The sequence below is a fragment of the Pongo abelii genome, chromosome 11, assembly GCF_028885655.2.
Source record: "Pongo abelii isolate AG06213 chromosome 11, NHGRI_mPonAbe1-v2.0_pri, whole genome shotgun sequence".
NCBI lineage: Eukaryota > Metazoa > Chordata > Mammalia > Primates > Hominidae > Pongo > Pongo abelii.
In genome coordinates this window covers 127,240,979-127,265,583 of record NC_071996.2, presented here as the reverse complement: position 1 = coordinate 127,265,583, position 24,605 = coordinate 127,240,979, and the positions used below count along the sequence as shown (strand labels likewise).

The window sequence follows — 24,605 nt, the reverse complement described above, 5'->3', positions numbered from 1 at the left end:
TCAAGCAGTTCTCCTGCCTCAGCCTCCCGAGTAGCTGGGATTACAGGCATGTGCCACCACGCCCGGCTAATTTTGTATTTTCAGTAGAGATGGGGTTTCTCCATGTTGGTCAGCCTGGTCTTTAACTCCTGATCTCAGGTGATCCGCCCACCTTGGAAGTGTTGGGATTACGGGCGTGAGCCACTGTGCCTGGCCTGCAGATGGCCTTTTTAGGGAGAAGGCAACTTGGCTTGTGGAAGAGGGAACTGGATTTGGCTGGAGTCCTTTGAGAAGGGGAACGTGCATGCTGCTGAAGAAACAGTGAATGTCCCTCCTTTCCACTTTCAGAAAGCCCCTCGGCTGGGGGTTCAGACGCAAGGGAGAGGGGTTGAGAGGGAGTAGACTTGGAAAGATAGTCTTGTGGCTTTCAGATGTGCTTAGAGGAAGGACATCAGGATAATTGTTTTAAGGGCTCATCCTGACATTCAAAGGTAAACCATGGAGCCCTGGAGGAATGAGTGCTCAGACGAGCCGTGTGCAACATTTTTATAATTGCTCTAGCAGAAGGAAGAGGGCAGCTGGGTCTCTCAGTTTGCAGATGCTATTAGATATTTCTGACCGGAGAACTGTTAAACCTGTCAGGATAAGCTGCCAGAAGATGTGGCAAATACAAGTGCTAGCTGAGTTTATTGTATCTGGAGAAAAGTAACTCAAGTTGTAAGTTTCTGATACCGAATAAAACCCTGGGCTTTTTAAAGGAAGGCTTTCTCAAGAAAACCATAGGAGGGTCTGACTCCTGGATAATTAATTTTATATTTTATTTATTTTTGTTTTTTTGACAGAGTCTCTCTGCGTCGCCCAGACTGGAGTGCAGTGGCTCAATAGTGTTAGTGTTATAGGGGTTAGTTATAGGTGTTAGTGTTCTGTAACCCCTATAGAAAAGCCAAAGCAATTCTCCACCCAGAATATTAATAGAGGGCTAGTTGCTATTTCTCAAAATTTAACAGTTCCACCAGTATGTGAGTCCCCATTCTGAGCAAGAAATGGAGTTAGACATGATTCAGGAAGAAAAATGCAAAATGATAAGGGAATTAAGAAACCTATGGTAGGAAAAAAAACTCAAGAGGTGAAACCTCTTTAATCCAAAGGTGATAGCTGAGGATCATATCTAGTAACGTACTAAAACACAAAGGATAAACACAGAATCAGCAAAAACTATCAATCCTTTCTCTTTAAAAATTGTAGGCTGGGCGCAGTGGCTCACGCTTGTAATCCCAGCACTTTGGGAGGCCAAGGCAGGAGGATCACCTGAGGTCAGGAGTTCTAGATGAGCCTGGCCAACATGGTGAACCATCTCAAAAAAAAAAAATGTATTAGGTGGTGGTGGGAAAAGGGGAGATGTTGGTCAAAGGGTACGAAGTTTTAGTTAGATTGAATAGGTTCTGGGGATTTAATATACATCTTGGTGACTATATTCATAATAATGTATTATATACTTGAGCATGCTGCACAGATCATCCCATCACCTAGGTACTAAGCCCAGCATCCATTAGCTATTCTTCTGGATGCTCTCCCTCCTTAGCTATTCTTCCTGATGCTCTTCCTTCTTAGCTATTCTTCCTGATGCTCTCCCTGCTCCCACCCTCCATTCCCCACTGTTCCTCCTAATGTGTCCATGTGTTCTCATCATTCAGCTCCCACTTCTAAGTGAGAACATGCAGTACTTGGTTTTTTGTTTCTCCATTCGTTTGCTGAGGATAATGGCTTCCAGCTCCATCTATGTCCCTGCAAAGGACATAATCTCATTCCTTTTTATGGCTGCATAGTATTCCATGTTGTGTATGTACCACATTTTCTTAGTCCAGTCTATCATTGATGGGCATTTAGGTTGATTCCATCTTTGCTATTGTGAATGGTGCTGCAATGAATGTACACAGGCATGTATCTTTATAACAGAATGATTTATATTCCTTTGGGTATATACCCAGTAATGGAGTTGCTCGGTCAAATGGCATTTCTGCCTGTAGGTCTTTGAGGGATTGCAACACTGTCTTCCACAATGTTTGAACTAATTTACACTCCCACCAACAGTGTAAAAGCGTTCCTTTTTTCTTCACAACCTCATCAGCATCTGTTGGTTTTTGACTTTTAATAATGGCCATTCTGACTGGTGTGAGGTGGTATCTCATTGTGGTTTTGATTTGCTTTTCTCTAATGATTAGTGATGCTGAGCCTTTTTTTTTTCATGTTTGTTGGCTACATGTATGTCTTCTTTTGACAAGTATCTGTTCATGTCGTTTGCCCACTTTTTAATGGGTTGGTTTGTTTGTTTTTTTCCTTGTAAATTTGTTTAAGTTCCTTGTAGATGCTGGATATTAGACCTTTGTCAGATGACTAGATTGCAGAAATTTTCTCTCATTCTGTAGGATGTCTGTCTACTCTGATGACAGTTTCTTTTGCTGTGCAGAAACTTTAGTTTAAGTAGATCCCATTTGTCAATTTGCTTTCGTTGCAATTGCTTTTGGCATTTTTGTCATGAAATCTGGTCGTGACTATGTCCTGAATTGTATTGCCTAGCTTTTCTTCTATGGTTTCTATAGTTTTGGTTTTACATTTAAGTATTTAATCCATCTTGAGTTGATTTTTTATATGGTATAAGGAAGAAGCCCAGTTTCAGCCTTCTGCATATGGCTAGTCAGTTCTTCCAGCACCATTTATTAAATAGGGAATCCTTTTAATAAATGGTTATTTTTATTTATTTAATAAAATAAGCAAAAAAATTGCGTATTTTTGTCAGGTTTGTTGAAGATCAGATGGTTGTAGGTGTGAGGTCTTATTTCTGAGTTTTCTATTCTGTTCCATGGTCAACGTGTCTGTTCTTGTACTGGTACCATTCTGTTTTGGTTACTATAGCCTTGTAGCATAGTTTGAAGTAGTATAGTAGCCTCAAAGTAGTAGCCTTGTAGTATAGTTTGGGTAGCATAATGCCTCCAGCATTGTTCTTTTTGCTTAGGATTGTCTTGGCTATTCAGGCTCTTTTCTGATTCCGTATGAATTTTAAAATAGTTTTTTCTAATTCTGTGAATAATGTCAATGGTAGTTTAATGGGAATAGCATTGAATCTGTACATTGCTTTGTGCAATATGGTCATTTTCAGATATTGATTCTTTCTGTCCATGAGAATGGAATGTTTTTCCATTTGTTTGTGTCATCTCTGATTTCTTTGAGCAGTGGTTTTTGTTAGCTGTATTCCTAGGTGTTATTCCTTTTGTGGCAATTGTGAATGAGAATTCATTCATGATTTGGCCCTTGGCTTGCCTGTTGTTGGTGTATAGGAATGCTAGTGATTTTTGCACATTCATTTTGTATCCTGAGACTTTGCTGAAGTTGCTTATTAGCTTAATATGCTTTTGGGCTGAGATGATAAGATTTTCTAGATATAGAATCATGTCATCTGCAAACAAAGATAGTTTGACTTCCTCTCTTCCTATCTGAATACTTTTATTTCTTTCTCTTGCTTGATTGCCCTGGCCAGAACTTCCAATACTATGTGGAATAAGAGTAGTGAGAGAGGGCATCGTTATCTTGTGCTGGTTTTCAAGAGGAATGCTTCCAGCTTTTGCCCATTCAGTATGATATTGGCTGTGGTTTTGTCACAAATGGCTCTTATTATTTTGAGGTATGTTCCTTCAATATCTAGTTTATTGAGAGTTTTTAACATGAAGGGATGTTGAATTTTATCGAAGGGCTTTTCTGCGTCTATTGAGATAATCATGTGGTTTTTGTCTTCATTTCTGTTTATGTGATGAATCACATTTATTGATCTGTGTATGTTGAACCAACCTTGCATCCTGGGGATGAAGCCAACTTGATCATGGTGGATAAGCTTTTTGATGTGCTGCTGGATTTGGTTCGCCAGTATTTTGTTAAGGATTTTTGCATCGATGTTCATCAAGGATATTGTCCTGATGTGTTTTGTTGTTGTTGTTGTTGTTGTATCTCTGCCAGGTTTTGGTATCAGGATGATGCTGGCCTCATGAATGAGTTAGGGAGAAGTCCCTCCTTTTCAATGTTTTGGAATATTTTCAGTAGGTATGGTCCCAGCTCTTCTTTGTACCTCTGGTAGAATTCACCTGTGAATCCATCTGATCCTGGGCTTTTCTTGGTTGGTAGGCTGTTTGTTCCTGTCTCAACTTCACAACAAGTTAATGGTCTATTGGTCTATTCAGGGATCAATTTCTTTCTTGTTCAGTCTTGGGAGGGTGTATGTGTCCAGGAATTTATCCATCTCTTCTAGATCTTCTAGTTTATGTATATAGAGGTGTTTTTGTATTCTCTGATGGTTAGTTTTATTTCTGTGGGGTCAGTGATGATAGCCCTCTTATTATTTCTGATTGTGATTATTTGAATCTTGAAAGTAGATCTTAAATGTTGTCACAACACACACACAGATTTTTAACTATGTGAGGTGATGGATATGCTAATTAGCTTGATTGCGGTAATCACTTTATAACGTATATGTGTAAAAATCACATTTTATACCATAAATATATACTATCTTTCAGGACATACATTGAAGTGTATTACTCCACCTACAGGCCAGTAGACTAATGACATCCTTATTCTATGAACCTGTACAGGTTGAAAAAAAACTACGCTAGGTAAAATCAAACAATTGCTGGGTGCAGAGGCTCACGCCTGTAATCTCAGCACTTTGGGAGGCTGAGGCAGGTGAATCACTTGAGGTCAGGAGTTTGAGACCAGCCTGGCTAACATGGCGAAACCCCATCTCTGCTAAAAATACAAAAAAAATTAGCCAGGCGTGGTGACAGGTGCCTGTAATCCCAGCTACTCAGGAGGCTGAGGTAGGAGAATTGCTTGAACCTGGGAAACAGAGGTTGCAGTGAGCTGAGATCATGCCACTGCACTCCAGCCTGGGTGACAGAGCAAGACTCTGTCTCAAAAAAAAAAAAAAAAAAAAAAAAAAGGACTGGAGGCAATTTCTTTTCTTTGTATTTTTAGTCTTTGCATGTGTCAAAATGTCATGTCTCTTGATTGATAATTTGGCTGGATGTAGACATCTTGTCTTTCATCATCTAGTATTGCAGGTTCTGGTTTCTGATCCATTGCATGTAAACTGTCTTCCTGGAATCTCAGGCTACTCTCTTTGTCATGGTTGTTCTGAAGTTTCATGTTGATGTGCTTCTAAAATTCATTGTGCTGCACACTCAATGAGCTTTTTAAAATCTGAAGTCTCATCTACTTAGTTCTTGAAAAAATTTTGAATCTTTCTTTGATATTTTCTTCCTCTCCATTATCTCTGCTTCATCTTTCTTGATATCATTACACCTTCTTGTTTCATTGCATTTGATTGCCTTTTTTTTTTTTTGATAGAGTCTTGTAATATCATCCAGGCTGGAGTGGAGTGGCATGATCTCGGCTCACGGCAACCTCTGCCTCCCAGGCTTAAGCAATCCTCCTACCTCAGCCTCCTGAGTAGCTGGGACCATAGGCATGTGCCACCATGCCTGGCTTTTTCTTTTCTTTTTTTTTTTGAGATAGGGTTTTGTCATGTTGACCCAGGCTGGCCTTGAACTCCTGGTCTCAAGTGATCCACCACCTTGGCCTCCCAAAGTGCCAAGATTGTAGGCATGAGTTACCACACCTAGCACCCCCTCTATAGTTTTATATTTTCCATTAATTTCCCATCTATTAAAAATTATTTTTGAAGGATGGTATCTCACTATATTTTCCAGGCTGGCCTTGAACTCCTGGGCTCAAGTGATCCTCCTGCTTCAGCCTCTGGAGTAGCTGGGACTACAAGCATTCCACTGAGCCCAGCTTACATCTATTTTTTTGGGGGGGTCCAGTTTATTGGAGATTCCTTTGATTTTATTTTTGTTATCATAGTTTTTAACTTTTAAGAACTTCTTCTTATCTCTTTTTTAAAAAGGAAACTCTGTATTTGTTTTATTGACATAGGAACTTCATCTTTTAACCATCTCTGAGTATACTGTGTGTGTGTGTGTGTGTGTGTGTGTGTGTAGCAATTTGTTCAGCTCTGTGATTTGTTACTGTATCCAGTGGTTTGTTTTTTTTCTATTTGTTCTTTTCTGTCTCTTTCTTGTCACAGGCTATTTTCAAATGCCTGGGACTCTTGTCCTCTACTCATATTTAGAAGCAGGATGCTTAAATGCTGACAGGCAGTTCTGAGGGCATAGACAGGTTGACTGGAGGCTTCATTGTTAGTACCTAAAGGTCTTTTCTCTGTCATTTAGTGTCTTCAGGGAAGAATCGTTCAGTCTCTTGAATTAAGAGATGGGTTTTTCTGTACAACAAAGCTAGAGATGGAAGTTCAGAAACCTTACATATATAGCTTCTCAGGCTCTGAATTAGGTTTAGGATCCAGGAGGGTTGCAGGCGTCTGTAAATATCTCTTCTTCTTCTTTTTTTCTTTTTAGACAGAGTCTTGCTCTGTCGCCCAGGCTGGAGTGCAGTGGCGCAATCTTGGCTCACTGCAACCTCTGCCTCCCAGGTTCAAGCAATTCTCCTGCCTCAGCCTCCCAAGTAGCTGGGATTACAGGCATATGTACCACCACGCCCAGCTAATTTTTTTTGTTTTTGTTTTTGTATTTTTAGTAGAGACAGGGTTTCACCGTGTTAGCCAGGATGGTCTCGATCTCCTGAACTTGTGATCCACACACCTCAGCCTCCCAAAGTGCTGGGATTACAGGCGTGAGCCACCGCGCCCAGCCCCAGCTAATTTTTGTAGTTTTAGTAGAGTCGGGGTGTCACCATGTTGGCCAGACTGGTCCTGAATTCCTGACCTCAGGTGATGTGCCCGCCTCAGTCTCCCAGAGTGCTGGGATTACAGGCGTGAGCCACCACGCCCGGCCAAATATCTCTTCTTAAGGGCGAAGATGATGTAAGTCCTCTGAGTGGTGATGTAAGCCTTAAGTATATAAGAACTGTGGCAGTCCAGCCTGGTACAGTGGCTCATGCCTGTAATCCCAGCACTTTGGGAGGCCCAGGTGGGTGGATCACTTGAGGTCAGGAGTTCGAGACCAGCCTGGCCAACATGGTGAAACCCTATCTCTACCAAAAATACAAAAATGAGCCAGGCATGGTGGCACATGTCTATAATCCCAGCTACTCAGGAGGCTGAGGCACAGCATGAGGATCACTTGAACTTGAGTGAGCCGAGATCACACCACTGCGCTCCAGCCTGGGCGACAGAGTGAGACTCCATCCCGAACAAAAAGAACTGTGGCATTTACATTGGAGCTTCTCAGATTAGGTAATACCCTGCTTTGTGTGGACAGTGTCAGCAGCCCCTGCTTGGGAGGTTACTGACTCTGGGGGCTGGAGCAAGCTGTGCTAAGAGGTTCTCCAACTGCATGGAGTTCCTAAATTTCTGTACCCTTGGATAAAGCAATTGGAAACTTATTGTATGGTGTAGTTTGTGTGTGTGTGTGTGTGTGTGTTGCATATGCATGTGTGTTTTCACTTAGCTGTAGTCTCTAGAAATCTCCATGTGGCACATGTCAATTACTCGATAGGGAGACTTTCAGCTGTTCTCTCTGCTTTCAGAACTCTGCCTTATCCCTTGTCTTCTAGGGACATGGTGCCCCCAAGTGTTGCTCTCAGGCATTCTCTGGGGAGACATATCTGGTTTCTCTTGGGAATTCACCCTTTCAGTGACAACTTCCCTTATTTTGCCAAATCTTTCATCTCATTTCTGTCTCTGTCTTCCAAAGTTTGGTTGAAGATTTCTGTCAACCTTCTTAGCTCAAGAACACCTTTCTCTCTTAAATGAAGACATATGGCTTTGCACACTCTGAATGGTTAAGACCCAGGAGTGTTGCAGATGTCTATAAATATTTCTTTTGTATTCATCCGTTCTCACATTGCTGTAAAGAAATACCCGAGACTGGGTAATTTATAAAGAAAACAGGTTTAATTGGCCCATGGTTCTGAAGGCTGTATAGAAAGCACAGTGGCTTATGCTTCTGGGGAGACCTCAGGAAACTTACAATCATGGTTGAAGGCGAAGGGGAAGCAGCACCTCACATGGCTGGAGCAGGAAGAAAAGAGATGGGGGAGTTGCCACACACTTTTAAACAACCAGATCTCACAATAACTCACTCACTGACTCTCATGAGAACAGCATCAAGGAGATGGTGCTAACCCATTCATGAGAACTCCAGACCCTCGTGATGCAGTCACCTCCCACTAGGCCCTATCTCCAACACTGGGGATTACAATTCGACATGAGTTTAGTGGGGACACAGAACCAAACCATATCACTTCTTTTTTTTTTTTGAGACGGGGTCTCACTTTGTCACCCAGGCTGGAGGGCAGTGGCATGATCTCAGCTCACTGCAGCCTCCACCTCCTGCGTGCAAGTGATCCTCCTGCCTTAGTCCCCCAAGTAGTTGGGACTGCAATTGGGCGCCACCATGCCTGGCTAATTTTTGTATCTTTTGCAGAGATTATGGGGTTTCACCATGTTGCCCAGACTGGTTTTGAACTCTTGAGCTCAAGCGATCTGCTCACCTTGGACTCCCAAAGTGCTAGGATTATAGGTGTGAGGCACCACGCCTGGCCTTCTTCTTCTTCTTTTTTTTTTTAATTTAATAACTTTTTTTGTAGAGACACATGGTCTCACTATGTTGCCCAGGCTAGTCTTGAACTCCTGGCCTCGAGAAATCTTCCTGTCTCAGCTTCCCAAAGTGCTGGGGTTACATGCAGGAGTCACCATCCCTAGATTGTTTTTTTATGTTGATTATGATCTACTAAGTTTGTTTTATAACTCATTGGATCTCACCTGCTGTAAAAACAATGCTCTAGTTAATGTGAATGAAACCTAAACTGTAGGTTCGCACTTTCTTGCCCTTTCACTTTCTTCAGTTTATTGCCAAAATGAAATGACATTGCTTTGAAATTAAAGAAAAATAGTTATTAGGGCTCCTCCATCTTAACAAGGCAACAATGATCATTTTTTAATGATCCTTACCTGTGATTGTTTTCGCTATGCATGTGTAATTGTCATCTTAGTTGTGTAGCAAGGAGATACTTTGGTTACACAGTTCGTACATTTCTTAAGACTTAATTTTTTTAGAGCAGTGTTAAGTTCACAACAAAATTGAGTGGAAGGTATGAGATATCTCATATACCTCCTGCCCCAACACATGTGAGTCTCTCCCATTATCAACGTCCCCTACCAGAATGGTACACCTGCTGCAACTGATGAGCCTACACTGACTCTTCTCTGTAATTAATTTACTTTTTGTTTTGTAATTTCAACTATATTTTAGATTCAGGGAGTACAGGTGTGAGTTTGTTAGATGTAGAGTTCATTGTTGGTGTTGGACATTCTATCAGTTTGGACAAATTTATGACACGGATCCACCATTATAGTATCATACTATTTGCATTCCCCTAAAATCCTCTGTCCTCTACCTATTCATCCCTCCCTGACACACTGCCACAGCCACTGGCAGCCACACAGTCTGCAGTTCTTTTTGCTATTACTACAGGGTCACCTGAGTAGTGTGCCATCTCTTTGAGCTAAAGTGTTATTTGTTGAAAGAACTTTGGCATTTACTTAGTATTAGACCTTCAGACAGCATGTTGACTGATTTTTATTGAACTCACTGATATTCTTTTTATTAAGCATTTTTTTCTAATTATAGAATCATACATATGAATTTTGGAAAATCCAGACAAGTACAAAGAAGAAAATAACATTTATAATTCCACCGTTGTAAGATAACCACTATAACAATTTAGTGTATTTCTTTCATGTAATCTTTTTTTGCAAGAATAGTTTTACATTTTTGTTATACTACACACACAATATAATCTTTTTATTTTTGTTTTTATTTTTTGAGATGGAGTTTCGGTCTTATTGCCCAGGCTGGAGTGCAATGGTGTGATCTTGGCTCACTGCAGCCTCCACCTCCTGGGTTCAAGCAATTCTCCTGTCTCAGCCTCCCGAGTGGCTGGGATTACAGGCGTCCACCACCACGCCTGGCTAATTTTTTGTATTTTTAGTAGAGACGGAGATTTGCCATGTTGGCCAGGCTGGTCTTGAACTCCTGACCTCAGGTGATCTGCCCGCCTCGGCCTCCCAAAGTGCTGGCATTACAGGCGTAAGCGCACCCGGCCATCTTTTTAAAACAACATTGTATCATAAGCATTCTTACTTTGTTGAAATTATTTAGTAAATATCATTTAAACTCTAATTGGATTTTTAGGCATTGTTAGTTTTATTGTTTTTGTATGCTAATATAAAGAACTGTAGTAAACATCTAATGCCTCAATATTTGTCTGCATTTTAGGGCACATTCTTAAGAAATATTTATTTTTTAATTATTATTATTTTTTGGTAGAGATGCAGTCTCCCTATGTTGCCCAAGCTGGTCTTGAACTCCTGGGCTCAAGTGATCTTCCCACCTCAGCCTCCCAAAGTGTTGGGAGTCATTACAAGTCATTACAAGCATGAGCCACCGCACCTGGTCAAAGACAGATTTTAAAAGCAGAATTACTGAAACCAAAGATATGGGCACTTACAGGACTCTTGACACTGCTGAGTCACTTTTCAGGAGAGTTGGAGGTCTGGGGGGGTGGTTGTTTTTTAAAGATGAGAGAGACTTGGGTTATTCAGCATTTGCAGGTGAGGAGCCCCAGAAGAGGGGGCACAGCCTGGCAGTGTGGGAGTGACGATGCCGTGTTCTCAAAGAGGTAGGTGAGGGTTGAAAGCCAGGACGTGAGAAGCGTTGTGCTCTCTGATGCAGGAAGAAAATACATCGTGTTGGGGGGTGGCTGTGACAAGTCTGTGCATGCAGGTATGCAGGTTGGGAGGATCCAAGGTAGTGAGTCCCCAGCATGGCTTTTATCCTCTCCTCAGAGTCAGGGAGTGAGGATGGAGACTGGGAATATGGGGGCATGGTGGTGATATGAAATGACCCACGTGGGGGATCAAAGAGAAAGATGCTTGGAAATCCTTTGCATTGAGAGGTACATGGAGGGTCTCCAAGTACTACTGGAGATTCAGCCGAGCTTGGTCATCAGACCTTAACGGTGGCACCAATTTGCAAAGCCCTGTTTGATTTTTCTCAGGGGTGCCTGGAGACCTCCATATAAAAGCAAAGATGAGAGTGGATGGGCTGATCGGGTTTGGGAATTTGCAAAGTGGCTGTAGAGGTGGGAAAAAGGGCTGAGGAAGTAAGGATCAGAGCAGTGGCGTTAAGGGATGTGTCATCATCTGGGCCACCGGAGGAGGGCCTGTCAGGTTGATTGAACCTGTGTTAGAGCACAGATTGCTGTAAATAAGGTGGTAATAGCCCCTAAACATACTGTAACAGGCTTCAGAACCGTGGGCCAATCACAGCCTGAGTATTTGTCTGAGCAGCTCAGTTCCTCAGATACGAGCTAGTCCGGAAAGGCTGGTGTTTGGAATGTGACAATGCTGGGGACAGGTAAGGGTCCTGGATGTCTCTTCTTGGAAGCTGGCTGTGGGTCCATTTCATGGATCCAGGTCAAAAGCAGGGAGATGTGAACCAAAGCTGCTACTGGAAGCCTTCAGGGTTCCTCTTCACCTAGAAGGAAGATGTGGACACCGGCCAGGGCGCAGACTCAGCAGACTGGTGCTGCTCCGCTTCGTGCTTCCCTCAGAGGACTAACAGTGTCCCCAGAACATGCTTCAGAAGGAGATTAGAAAACGCCCATAGAAGTTTGCGTTCTGAGTCTAAATAAGAATTTGGGACTGTGCCCAATTAGATCAAGGATTGCTCTAGTAGGCACTCTGAGGACAAAGAAAGCTGGAATCACCTGATGTCTTTGGGTTTGAAGGATAATCTGTTAACAAGTGAGACCTCTCAAAATGGCGGCTGACAGATGTTGCCCCTTTGGAGGTGGGGATGGAGGTCTTGGTGGAACCAGGTGCCCACCTGGTGCCAAGCATTTGAGCCAAGTGTAAGAAGTCACCATGCCTCCCTGGATGTTACAGCTGTTGCTGAAGTTGGTGTCTCCTGGGAGAGTCCCTCCATTGTTCCTTTTGTCCCAACAATATTATTGAAAGGGAATGCTAGAGTGTTGTTTTCTGAAGTCAGATGAACTTAGTTATGACATCAACTTGCATTTAAGTTGGCTCTTGGCAAATATTGAAAAAGTCTTCCCATGCCTTTTTTTCCTACTCTCAAGCAAATATTAAGCAAAAATGGTATTTTTTATTAACCTTTTGAAGAGTGTTATTCAAATGTGCCCTGAATGACTAAACTGATAAATTGGATAAAATTAATTGCTGGAGGTGATGAACTCTTGTGAATCATTACAATTCATTCTGCCAGTTTGTTCCAGCTACCTCATTAAATCTGGAGAGGTGACAGACACGACAACACAAGCCCAGTTCTCAAGCAGAGCAGAACGTGAGGGGGCTAAATCTTCCAACACTGCCTCATGCAATGCAATTATTGGATAAGCTTGAATCTATTTGTTGCTGTTTTTGAGTTTGGAATGAGTATTTGCATTTCATGTGGGCTTAATGGATGTGTTCTTTTCCTGATCATCCTTTCTCCTTGAATTTGTTGTTAGAATGAAACATTGCTTTTTGTTCGTTGTTCTGCATTGCTGATTCTTGTTTAAGAAGGCAGGCACCTGATCCTGAGATAAGTTTGCCCTACAGACCAACTAGAAAAGCATCCACTATTAATCCCAGCAATAGTTACACCTCTCAGTAGAACTTCTCACGTTGATCTAGGTGCCCTCGATTAAAAGTAACATTTAGCCTATGGAGAATTCCCAGAGGATGCTCAACAATGATGATTATGAGATCTGAAAATAGAACCAATAAAGAGAAGACATAAAACCGGGTTTATTTTGTCTGGAAGGAAAAGGCTAAAAGAAGACTTAAAGGCGGCCAGGCACAGTGGCTCACACCTGTAATCCCAGCACTTTGGGAGGCTGAGGCGGGCCAATCATGTGCGGTCAGGAGTTCAAGACCAGCCTGGCCAACATGGTGAAACCCCATCTCTACTAAAAATACAGAAATTAGCTGGGCTTGGTGATGGACGCCTGTAATCCCAGCTACTCCGGGGGGCTGAGGCAGGAGAATCACTTGAGCCTAGGAAGTAGAGGTTGCAGTGAGCCAAGATCGCGCCACTGCCCTCCAGCCTGGGTGGCAGAGTGAGACTCTGTCTCAAAAAAAAAAAAAAAGAAGACTTAAAGGCTATCTCCACATCAGTGAAGTTAGTTATTCTTCCAAAGATACTTGATACATTCTCTTTTTATATAATCTATGGATAAAATCAGGGAAAACTGGTTTAAATTATAGCAAGAGATTTAGGTTAGATGGAGAAAGAAAAATTTCTAGCAGGAAATGCAAGAGAACACCAGGCAAATGTGTGGACTTCATTTTCCCAGTAAAAATGGAACTGTTCACTAGGCATTGGATTGAATAATCTTACGCACTGTGATGATGCAATGCTGACCCTTATTCTTTGTGATCCTATAACCCTTCTATTTTATGCTCGTAGAGTGTCAGTCACTTTTATGATCTCTTCTTGGAAGCAAAAATACCCTTCTCAATAGAATTCTCAGAAGGTAGTGTTTGATTATTGAATTTGATTATTATTATTATTTATTGTTATTTTAAATAGATATGGGGTCTTGCTATGTTTCCCAGGCTACTCTCAAACTCCTGGGCTCAAGCAATCCTCCTTCCTCAGCCTTCCAAAGTGCCAGGATTACAGGCGTGAACCACCACACCTGGCTAAGATTATTGAATTGTTTATACCTGTGTTATAGTGAAACAAATACTAAAAAAAAAAAATGCTATGTTAAAATTCCAGACTGAAGGTGATTTTTTTAAAAGCTGCTGATGAGGAGGGTTTTTAAATTGGTTTCTCATCACCTGTGGTGTCTTGGGCCTCGTATCATTATTATAACAGATGTTTCTTTTCTAAGAAGATTACCTATTCACTATTCACAATAGAAAGTGAATAGAAAGACATGGAATCAACCTCCATGCCCATCAATGGTGGAATGGATAAAGAAAACATGGTAATATACATATATACCATGGAATACTACACAACATAAAAAAGAACAAAATCATGTCCTTTGCAGCAACATGGATGCAGCTGAAGGCCTTTATCCTAAGGGAATTAACACAGGAACAGAAAACCAAATATTGCATGTTCTCACAAGCGGGAGCTAAACACTGGATACTTATGAATATAAAGATGGCAGCAATACACACTGGGGACTACTAGAGGGGGAAGAAAGGGAATGTGGCAAGGGCTGAGAAACTAACTTAAGTACTATACTCAGTGCCTGATTGACAGGTTCAGTTGTACCTGAACCTCAGCATCATGCAATATACCCATGTAACAAAAGCACACATATACTCCCTGAATCTAACACAGAAATTGAAATTATTAAAAAAGTAATTTGTAGTTACCAGAAAAAAAAAAAGATGAACTATTAAGAACCTCAAGCTGGGCATGGTGGTTCATGCCTGTAATCACAACACTCTGGGAGACGGAGGTGGGAGGATCGCTTGAGCCTAGGAGTTCGAGACCAGTCTGGGCAACATAGGGAGACCTCATTTCTACAACAAAATTTCAAAAGTATTAGCTGGGCGTGGTGGCACACACCTGTAGTCCCAGAACTTTGGGAGGCCAAGGTGGGGGGAATCACTTGAGCCTGGGGGGTTGAAGCTGCAGTGAGCTATGATCATGCCACTGCCCTCCAAAAGAAGACCTCATGTTCTGTAGGCTTGAGTTTGAGACCAATCTGGGCAACATAGGGAGACCTCGTCTCTACAAACACACACACACACACACACACACACACACACACACACTACACACTATATATATATATTAGCCAGGCATGCAGGCATGGTGGTGCACACCTGTGGTTCCAGCTACTGGGGAGGCTGAGGTGGGACGATCACCTGAGTCTGGGAGTTTGAGGCCGCAGTGAGCCACTGCACTCCAAAAGAAGACCTCAAATTCTGTAGGCTGGGGCCAGGGGGTGGTGGTGGGGCAGGGAGGGGAGGTGGTTAGGGGAAAATCTGAGTAAAAAGCATGGTTTCATTTGAACCTCAGATATTGCCACCTAGTGGGTTGTAATGATTTATGTCGTGGCATTTAGGCCTCAGCCTTTTCAATAGAGTTGAATCTTTTTGAGATTCAACTTTTTTTGAGACAGAGTTTCACTCTTGTTGCCCAGGCTGGAGTGCAATGGTGTGATCTTGGCTCACTGCAACCTCTGCCTCCTGGATTCAAGTGATTCTCCTGCCTCAGCCTCCCGAGTAGCTGGGACTACAAGCATGCGCCACCACACCCAGATAATTTTGTATTTTTAGTAGAGACGGGGTTTCTCCATATTGGTCAGGCTGGTCTTGAACTCCTGACCTCAGGTGATCCACCCACCTCAGCCTCCCAAAGTGCTGGGATTACAGGCGTGAGCCACTGCACCTGGCCTAAAGTTGAATCTTGTATCTGTAAAACGTTTTCTTAAAATCTAATAATTTTTTGTTCCTAGTATATATAATTTCCTTCATGACACAACTGAAACAATGCACTTTATTTTTTAAAAACAAAACAAAACTGAACAAAATAAATTGTGGTTCTAAACCTGATCTTCTGATACCATGGATTGAGAAAACTTAATTCTCATAAAATAAAGATTAGGCCATCTGATAATTCCCAAAAATTAAATATACCATACCTTCAAGGTTTTTTAAAAATTTCTTTTTTAAAAAACATTCTAACAGAGCCTTAAAAATTTAGAGATGGGGTCTCACTATGTTGCCCAGGCTTGTCTCAAACCCTTGGGCTCAAGTGATTATCCCGCCTTGGCCTCCCAAAGTGCTGGGATTACAGGTGTGAGCCACCAAGTACTGTACCTTCCAAGGTTTTGAAGTAAATTTCCAGATGTTCTAATGTCTTCTGCTTATTTAAACCTTTTAAAATTCATTACCATCATTTCAAATACACATTTCAGAACTTATTTGAAAATAAAATCAGGTTGTTTCCTAGTGTAGCCAATATACTGTCTAAATTGTTAAGAGTCTATGGTGATGCCAAAGACAATTGTAACTTCAGGTGGTTGATTCTAAAGCTCTCAGCCAAGTAACGTGCAAAATGGAGAAAACAGCTTACATTTAAGGCTGGATGTCGTGGCTTATGCCGGCAATCCCAGCATTTTGGGAGGCTGAGGTGGACGGATCACCTGAGACCAGGAGTTCGAGACCAGCCTGTCCAACATGGTGAAACCCTGTCTTTACTAAAAACACAGAAAAATTAGCCGAGCATGGTGGCATGCCCGTGTAATCTCAGCTACTTGGGAGGCTGAAGCATGAAAATGGTTTGAACCTGGGAGGAGGAGGTTGCAGTGAGCTGAGATCATGCCACTGCACTCCAGCCTCGGTGAGAAAGCAAGACTCTGTCTCAAAAAAAAAAAAAAACAGCTTACATTTAAGACAGCTTCTCACTTTCTCTTTCCCCTTGCTTCAGCCTCACTGCCTTTCCTTCTCCCGTTTATTTCTATATTATCATTATGTTTCTATAGTTAAATATGGTGCCAGAATATAATTTTTAAAGTAAATCCTTCTGTTGTTCTTAACACTTTTTTTTGTCTTGTAAAGGAAGAAATTAATGTTTTAAAAACAGAAGTACTACTACTTTCTTGATGTGTTTTTCCCTATGTGCGTTTATAACACTTAAAAAGAATTAAAATAAAGCCAGGTGTGGTGGCTCATGCCTGTAATCCCAGCACTTTGGGAGGCTGAGGTGGGGCGATTACCTGAGGTCAGGAGTTCGAGACCAGCCTGGCCAACATGGTGAAACCCCGTCTCTACTAAAAATACAAGAATTAGCTGGGCATGAAGGTGGGCGCCTGTAATTCCAGCTACTTGGGAGGCTGTTGCAGGAGAATCGCTTGAACCCAGGAGGTGGAGGTCGCAGTGAGCTGAGACCTCACCACTGCACTCCAGCCTGGGCAGCAGAGTGACACTCCTTCTCAAAAAAAAAAAAAAAAAAAAAAAAAAAAAGAATTAAAATAAAAAACTTATTTTTCTCCTATAATAAAAGTAAGCTATGTTTGTGATATACACATTTCTTTTTTCTCTGATGGGTTAAATATAATTTGTCAGATGAGAGTTTTCATGCTGGTAAGTATTTTTTCATCTGTTCAGAATTATCTTTCTATGTAAATCCATCACTGAATTTCAGTGTCTTTGCAGAATGGCAGAATGACTTGGTTGATCAGGTTCTGTTTTTTGTGTCCTTTGTTTGTTCTAGATACATTTCATATTGCTCTTCAGTCGACAAGGGAAATTACGGCTACAGAAATGGTACATCACTCTCCCTGACAAAGAGAGGAAGAAGATCACCCGGGAAATTGTTCAGATTATCCTCTCCCGTGGTCACAGGACAAGCAGTTTTATTGACTGGAAGGAGCTAAAACTTGTTTATAAAAGGTGTGAGTAACTTTTTGAGAGCTCAATTTCTCAGTCTTGCTTTGGTTTTTTCTAATCCTGAACATTTTAGATTGCTATACCAATTCCATTATTTACTGAAATCTTTGAAGGCTGGGGCCCAGATATTTGTACCAATAGACTAACTAGAAAAGAACTCTCATTTTATTGAAAGAAATTCTAGGTGCCAGGATGGATTCTAGGTAAATAAACTACACCTTGATAGTGCACGCATGCATTCAAGAAAAGTGGTATGAACACTTGTTACATTCCTGGCATTGTTCTTTTTTAATTTTTTGGAGGCGGAATCTTGCTCTGTTGCCCAGGCTGGAGCACAATGGCGTGATCTTGGCTCGCTGCAACTTCCACCTCCTGGGTTCAAGCGATTCTCTTGCCTCAGCCTCCTGAGTAGCTGGGATTGCAGGCATCTGCCACTATGCCTGACTAATTTTTGTATTTTAAGAGAGACGGGGTTTCACCATGTTGGCCAGGCTGGTCTCGAACTCCTGTGCTCAGGTGATCCACCTGCCTCAGCCTCCAAAAGTGCTGGGATTACAGGCGTGAGCCATCACGTCCAGCCATTCCTGGCATTGTTCTAATGGCTGGGATACATCATTGAACAAGACAGATGACATTCCTGCTCTCATGTGGTATACGTATTTATTAAGTAACCAAATACAATATTTTCACTTAGTAACAAGTGCTTTGGAAAAAATGGAGGTTAGTATGACAGAGAGATGGGGATGTGTTCAGTGGGGCAGCTCTTATTATGCCTGTTACTTGAATTTGTAATGAGTACATGAAGAGTTTAAGTAGTCAGTTCCCAGTCACAGTAATTGAGTGTTAATTGGTAGAGCCAGGATTCAAATCTAGATCTTTTTGGCTTTAAAGCCTGTATATTGTTTTTACCATACCTGCTTGCCATGGCAAGACTATTCTAGAAAGGACCCTCAATTTATATATGAGATAACTAAGCCTGAGAGGTAACATAATTTTGCCCTTGGAGACCCAGGTAATTGATGCCTAAGCCAGGAACAGAACACAGCTGACTTGACCCTGCATCCAACACCCTACTGCAACTCCCGGAAGGAGTTATGCTCCTTAGGTATGCTCTTGCAAAGGGTGTTTATAAAGCTCACTGGGAAAAACAGAGGTAACGTTCACAGATTGATATTCAATGGAGTAAATTACCAGCAAGTGCCTGCGAAGCTCCTTCTGCTGGGCCCAAGGTTGGAGTTTGACAAATTGAGGAGGGAGGCTCACACAGAATGACTGAAGCCCATTGTAAAGTGGGAGGGTGGGGAGTGTGGGCTCCTGACAGCACTGGTCAGGGCTTTCTATTTTACAAAAAACAATTGACAAGCTGGAGAGGGGTGTGAAGACACCCTGATTACCAGGGGTGAAAGGATACTGTCCTCCTGATAATAGCTCTTCAAGGTAAAATTTTGTTGAGAGTCTTTCATGCGTAATTAACGGAAGTAATCCAACCCCCACAGCATTTTCATATATTCTGATTTATATTTCAGGAGGCTATTGGGGGTGATGAATAATGATTTCATTCTTGGATGAGGAGAGGCTCGGCGGGGGAGGAGGTGACTTTGCATATTCACGGGAAAAACTGTCTCCAGGTTGCTTAATGTATTGTCATATTTTGCTTTTGTTATTTTTCATTTCAAGGTATGCTAGTTTATATTTTTGCTGTGCAATAGAAAATCAGGACAATGAGCTCTTGACGCTAGAGATTGTGCATCGTTACGTGGAGCTGCTGGACAAATATTTTGGAAATGTAAGTGTTGTCCTTGTCGGTTAGGATTAGCTACAGTCCCCATCTCAGCTCTTACTTCAGTTCTGTCTCTGGTCACATCCCTTCTCTCTGTCACATCTAAAATGTGAATTGAACTTGAACCGAAGATCACCTTAGTCCCCCTAAGATTAGAATACAAGACTTTTCTCCCTACCTGTAATTCTTAGTAAATGAAAGACCCAAAGCTTTCCTTTTTTCTTTTTAAATAGATATGGGGTCCCGCTATGTTGCCCAGGTTGGTCTTGAACTCTTGGCCTCAAGCAATTCTCCCACCTCAGCTTCCCAAAGAGCTAGGATTATAGGTATGAGCTACCATGCCCAGCCACCCAAAGCTTTCAAGAGGTGGATGTATCTTTATCTTCATACCACAAATACACCAGAGACCTTATTTCAGTGAACCAGAATTTAACTGTGAAGGATTTCTTGATATTGTGTTCTTTATTCTTCATTGGCTTTGTCGTCTCTTTTCTGTTTTGACTTTTTATCCTTTCTCTGGCTTTTTTTCTAAGCTATAAGTATTCTTAATTATTTATGCATGAGAAAAATAGCAACAAACAAAAAACCCAAATCCTTTTCCTTCACATTGCTATTCAATAATCTTTTTGCATTTTCTTCCAAGTGATATACTATACTAGGTGCTCCAGTCCTCAGAACTCATTCACTCTGCAGTGCTTACAGCATGGGTCCATCTTTACTCTGCAAGGAAATCAGCAAGTTACCATTGAACCTTCCTGCAGGTTGACACCAGCGATTCCTCTTGAGTCTTCACCTGCTTTCACCTGCTTCTCGCTGCAGCACTGGACCCTTGCTCACCATGATGCTTTCTCTAAATTCACCCTTCTTGATTTTTCCATGACATGGATTTCTGCTGACTCTTGTCCTGTTATTTCTGAAGGCGCCTCCTTGGTTTCTTCCACTCAGCTCCCTTCCTCTGCCCATCCCTAAATGCCCTCATCTCTTCCTAACTCTGTGTGTACTGACGCTCTGTCCTGGAAATCCCTTACTAAGTGACTCTTCTTCCCCTTGCTGGTGACAGTCTTCACTGGGCTTCTCATGGTCCAGAACCAAACTCATCTACTGAAAATCCGTTCTGTCTCGTGATTGGAATTTGTTATGTTCCAGGATCCTTCAGTGCAAAAGGATGCTGCTGCTTTTGTCTTTTTCTACGCTTTACCAGAATCTGCCTCTGTCTATTCAAATTGGGCTGACATTCATTTCCTTCTTTCCACTCTCACTAGTATAGGTTCACTTGGGATTTCAATTTTGCTTTTCTCTTAAACATCCTACCTGGCTTTTTATGCCTTTGAGCTTTTCTCTGTTCACCCTCTTGCCCTATTAGTTACCATCTTCCTTAAAAAACCCGGATACAGGTTTTGTATCTGGGCATTCCTTCACAGCCACTTTCCATCATGTACAATAAATAAAATCAAACCCCCTAGCCTGTTGTTTAACCTTTCAAAGCATGGATCCCTGACCACTCTTCCAGCCTTGTTGCACTTCCCTTATTTATGTATGTATGTATGTATGTATGTATGTATTTATTGAGATGGAGTTTTGCTCTTGTTGCCCAGGCTGGAGTGCAATGGCACGATCTCTGCTCACTGCAACCTCTGCCTCCTGAGTTCAAGCGATCCTCCTGCCTCAGCCTCCCGAGTAGCTAGGATTACGGGCCTCCACCACCATGCCTGGCTCATTTTTATGTTTTTATTAGAGATGGGGTTTCACCATGTTGGCCAGGCTAGTCTTGAACTCCTGACCTTGGGTGATCTGCCTGCCTTGGCTTCCCGACATGCTGGGATTACAGGCATGAGCCACCACCTATAGCCTACATTTCCCTTTTTATATACGTGACAGTTCTCCAGCAACGAGGAATGAACTTGGAGTGTCCCTAACTGGCACCCGATTTGCTTGACCATCAAATTGCAATTCTCTTGAGACCATGCTTTGTGACTCATTTTATCCCCTCACCGCTTAACTTGTAACAGCTGTGGGCCAGATTTGATAGCAAATGTTCCAAAACATTTAATCCAGTTAACAGTCTCAAGAAATAAATCACTGGATTTGGAAACTGTTTTCTTCTCATGATACCCTCTTCCCTATTCTCTTATTCACTGAAGATTTTTGTTAAGTGTCAGGATAATTTACTTCCTGAAGAGTTTTTTTTTTTTGTTATTCTCTTTAATGAATGAGCAGTATTTGTAATATTGAACAAATTTTATCAGATTTGTTGCAACACTTTTCATAAGGATGAACACTGGAAAGATTTCTGAAAGAATTTTTCCTCCCTCCCTTTTTTCCCCCTTGTAAATGATATTGTAAGACCTAAAATGTTGCTTCAGGGATTTCAGGTTGTTGGTCAGTATATAACAGCAATAAGACAACTAGACCATCTTTTCTTTCTCCTCTTGGTATACCAAGTTTATTTTCATTTTTTTAAGGAGAAATTTGCAAATGTATACTAATATGTTTTCAAACATATTATTTAATTTAATACTTTCTGCTATTCAAATGAATTCTCACATTTTTGTACTTTCCTTTGAAATAAACTACAGACTTGGCCTTTTGCAAGAGCCTGAAGAAGTTTCCCTGAGGTCTAGGCATTCCCGTAACCTGCCTTCTCTTTCTCATTTCTGAACTCTGGCTTGACCTGTTGCATTTTCCTAGATTAAACCAACTATGATAATGTGAATTGGGGCTGAATTTTGATCTCAATCTATCTGACCAAATTTCAGCCAGATATCTCAGGGCATTCTGCTTCTCAAGAGACTCGAGTGACCTTCACCAATCCTAAACCCAGTTAAAGTACAAAGAGAGTCAGAATGAATTCCCATTTCTCTAACATTAATTTCCCATTCTATTTTGGTATACCTTTGGAAGCTCTGTCTTTGTCATGTACCAAAATTTAATTTATTAAAAAATTCAATGAATCTTTCATTAAGCTAAGAGCAGCTAAGAGCAATTCAAGGCTATATGCCCAGTAGTTCAGTTCTTGTTAATTAACAGTGATGAGCAAAGACTTCCAGTACTGATTCTCATTGATAGTCTCAGCAATAAAATATTTCTCTTTGGTTTTCTTTTCCTCCCATATTAATGCTAAAGCTTTCCTTGAATTCTGCCCTTATATAATGTTATCTAGGGGAAAACTTGGTACTGAGCTTCTCTTATAACCTGGAAAATATTATCTGCTGAAGACAGATGGATCAAAATCTCTGGCTACTAATTTAAGTTATGTAATTTTTTTTTTTTAGCACTTTTCAATTCCAAGGAGATTTACAAGGATTAACTAGTTAATCTTCCAATCTTCAGTAAGTAGCATTAACCCCAATTTATAGAGACTCAGAGGAAATGCCTCAAAGTCTCATGCCAGATAAGAGTCTGAGGATTTAGATACCTGCCATATTTCTGCATTACAGACTACAGTATGAATTTTTACTGGTGCCTCAGTGTGTGAGGTTGTTGATGTCCCAGAGAGCTTTTGAACTTGATGTAGGGAGTTTTTTGTTTGTTTGTTTTTTGCTGTCAGGGGAAGAGCACTGTGAGTCCCCCGGATGCTGGTGTAGGCTCACTCACTCACCAATTCAAGGATTTGGGGCCTGTCATGTATCTCTGTTTTGCAGATGAGAAAAATGACCCTCAAAAAGGTTAAGAGAAGTGTTTACTTTGCTAACCTTATAGGGCTGCTGGGAGGGGCAAAGAGATGGCGTGATAGCAATACTTAATAAACTATTCATTGCTATATAGTTGAACATTGCATTATAATTATTCTTGTTTTATTTTATTTATTTATCTTTTTGAGATGGAGTCTTGCTCTCATTGCCCAGGCTGGAGTGCAGTGGTGCGGTCTTGGCTCACTGCAACTTCCGCCTCCCGGGTTCAAGTGATTCTCCTGCCTCAATCTCCCTAGTAGCTGGGATTACAGGCACGTGGCGCGGTCTTGGCTCACTGCAACTTCCGCCTCCCGGGTTCAAGTGATTCTCCTGCCTCAGCCTCCCTAGTAGCTGGGATTACAGGCACGTGCCACCATGCCTGGCTAATTTTTGTATTTTTGGTAGAGATGGGGTTTCGCCATGCTGGCCAGGCTGTTCTCAAACTCCTGGCCTCAGGTGATCCACCCACCTCGGCCTCCCAAAGTGTTGGGATTACAGGTGTGAGCCACTGTGCCCGGCCTATTCTTATTTTATATATAGCTTTATGGTACTTATATAGTTTACTATTATTTGAAGCATTTGCTGCATGTAACTTGAAACTTTTTGTATTTACTTTAGAGCATAATTTAATAAGTACATGTGCTTGTTAGATTCTGTCCAAAAGGATTCAATTGGTGAAATGCCAGAAATCATCTCACTGCACCATGAATTCTGCTGTAAGAAAAGAACCTTAAGCCAAACTACAGTAAAGCACAAGGCTAGGACATTGAAGATAAAGTTAAATGATAGTTTCTATCTTTTTAAAGCTTTATTCAGAATCTAGATACACGAGAAAATAAAGAGGCTCATGTGTTTATTAACATGGTGAGGGAGGAAGAAGCCAGGGGTATTTGCATAATTAGAAGGCGTGGAGTCACTTGAGCATCAAGGACATATTTTTGTTGTATTAGGACAACCTCAAGGTGGAATTTATTATTTTATTTTATTTTATTTTGTTTCTTTTTCCTGAGACGGAGTCTTACTCCATTGCCCAGGTTGGAGTGCAGTGGCGCAATCTTGGCTCACTGCAACCTCTGCTTCCTGGTTTCAAGCGATTCTCCTGCCTCAGCCTCCCGAGTAGTTGGGATTACAGGCATGTGCCACCATGCCTGGCTAATTTTTTGTATGTTTAGTAGAGACAGGGTCTCACCATGTTGCCCAGTCTGGTCTCGAACTCTTGACCTCAAATGATCAGCCCACCTCAGTCCCCCCAAAGTGCTGGGATTACAGGCATGAGTAATTAGGCAGTAGCTTCAGAAACCTGAATTGGGACTGGGAACGGTGGCTCATGCCTGTAATCCCAGCACCTTGGGAGGCCAAGGAGGGGATCACTTAGGGTCAGGAGTTCAAGAGCAGCCTGGCCAACATGGTGAAACCCTGTCTCTACTAAAAATAAAAATAAAAATATTAGCCAGGCATGGTGGCATATGCCTGTAATCGCAGCTACTCGGGAGGCTGAGGTGGAAGAATTGTTTGAAGCCAGGAGGCGGAGGTTGCAGTGAGCTGAGATGACTCCGCTGCACTCCAGCCTGGGAGACTGAGTAAGACTGTCCAAAAAAAAAAAAAAAAAAAATGAACTGGTCTAAGGGTCTTCCTGGATGTTTTCTCTCATTCTCAGATGGCAGTAGACTCAAAGAATAACCAT

General features: G+C 41.7%; 1 protein-coding gene across 2 annotated transcripts in view; it reads left to right on the top strand.

Moving 5' to 3' along the window:
* AP1S3 (adaptor related protein complex 1 subunit sigma 3) overlaps positions 1 to 24,605 on the top strand; it is a 134,746-nt gene that overhangs the window by 42,374 nt on the left and 67,767 nt on the right. For both annotated transcript variants that reach the window (XM_002812917.4, XM_024243946.3), the window contains exons 2-3: positions 17,295 to 17,473; positions 19,148 to 19,256. In XM_002812917.4, coding sequence (XP_002812963.2) covers positions 17,295 to 17,473; positions 19,148 to 19,256 — 288 coding nt within the window. The remainder of the gene's footprint in view (positions 1 to 17,294; positions 17,474 to 19,147; positions 19,257 to 24,605) is intronic.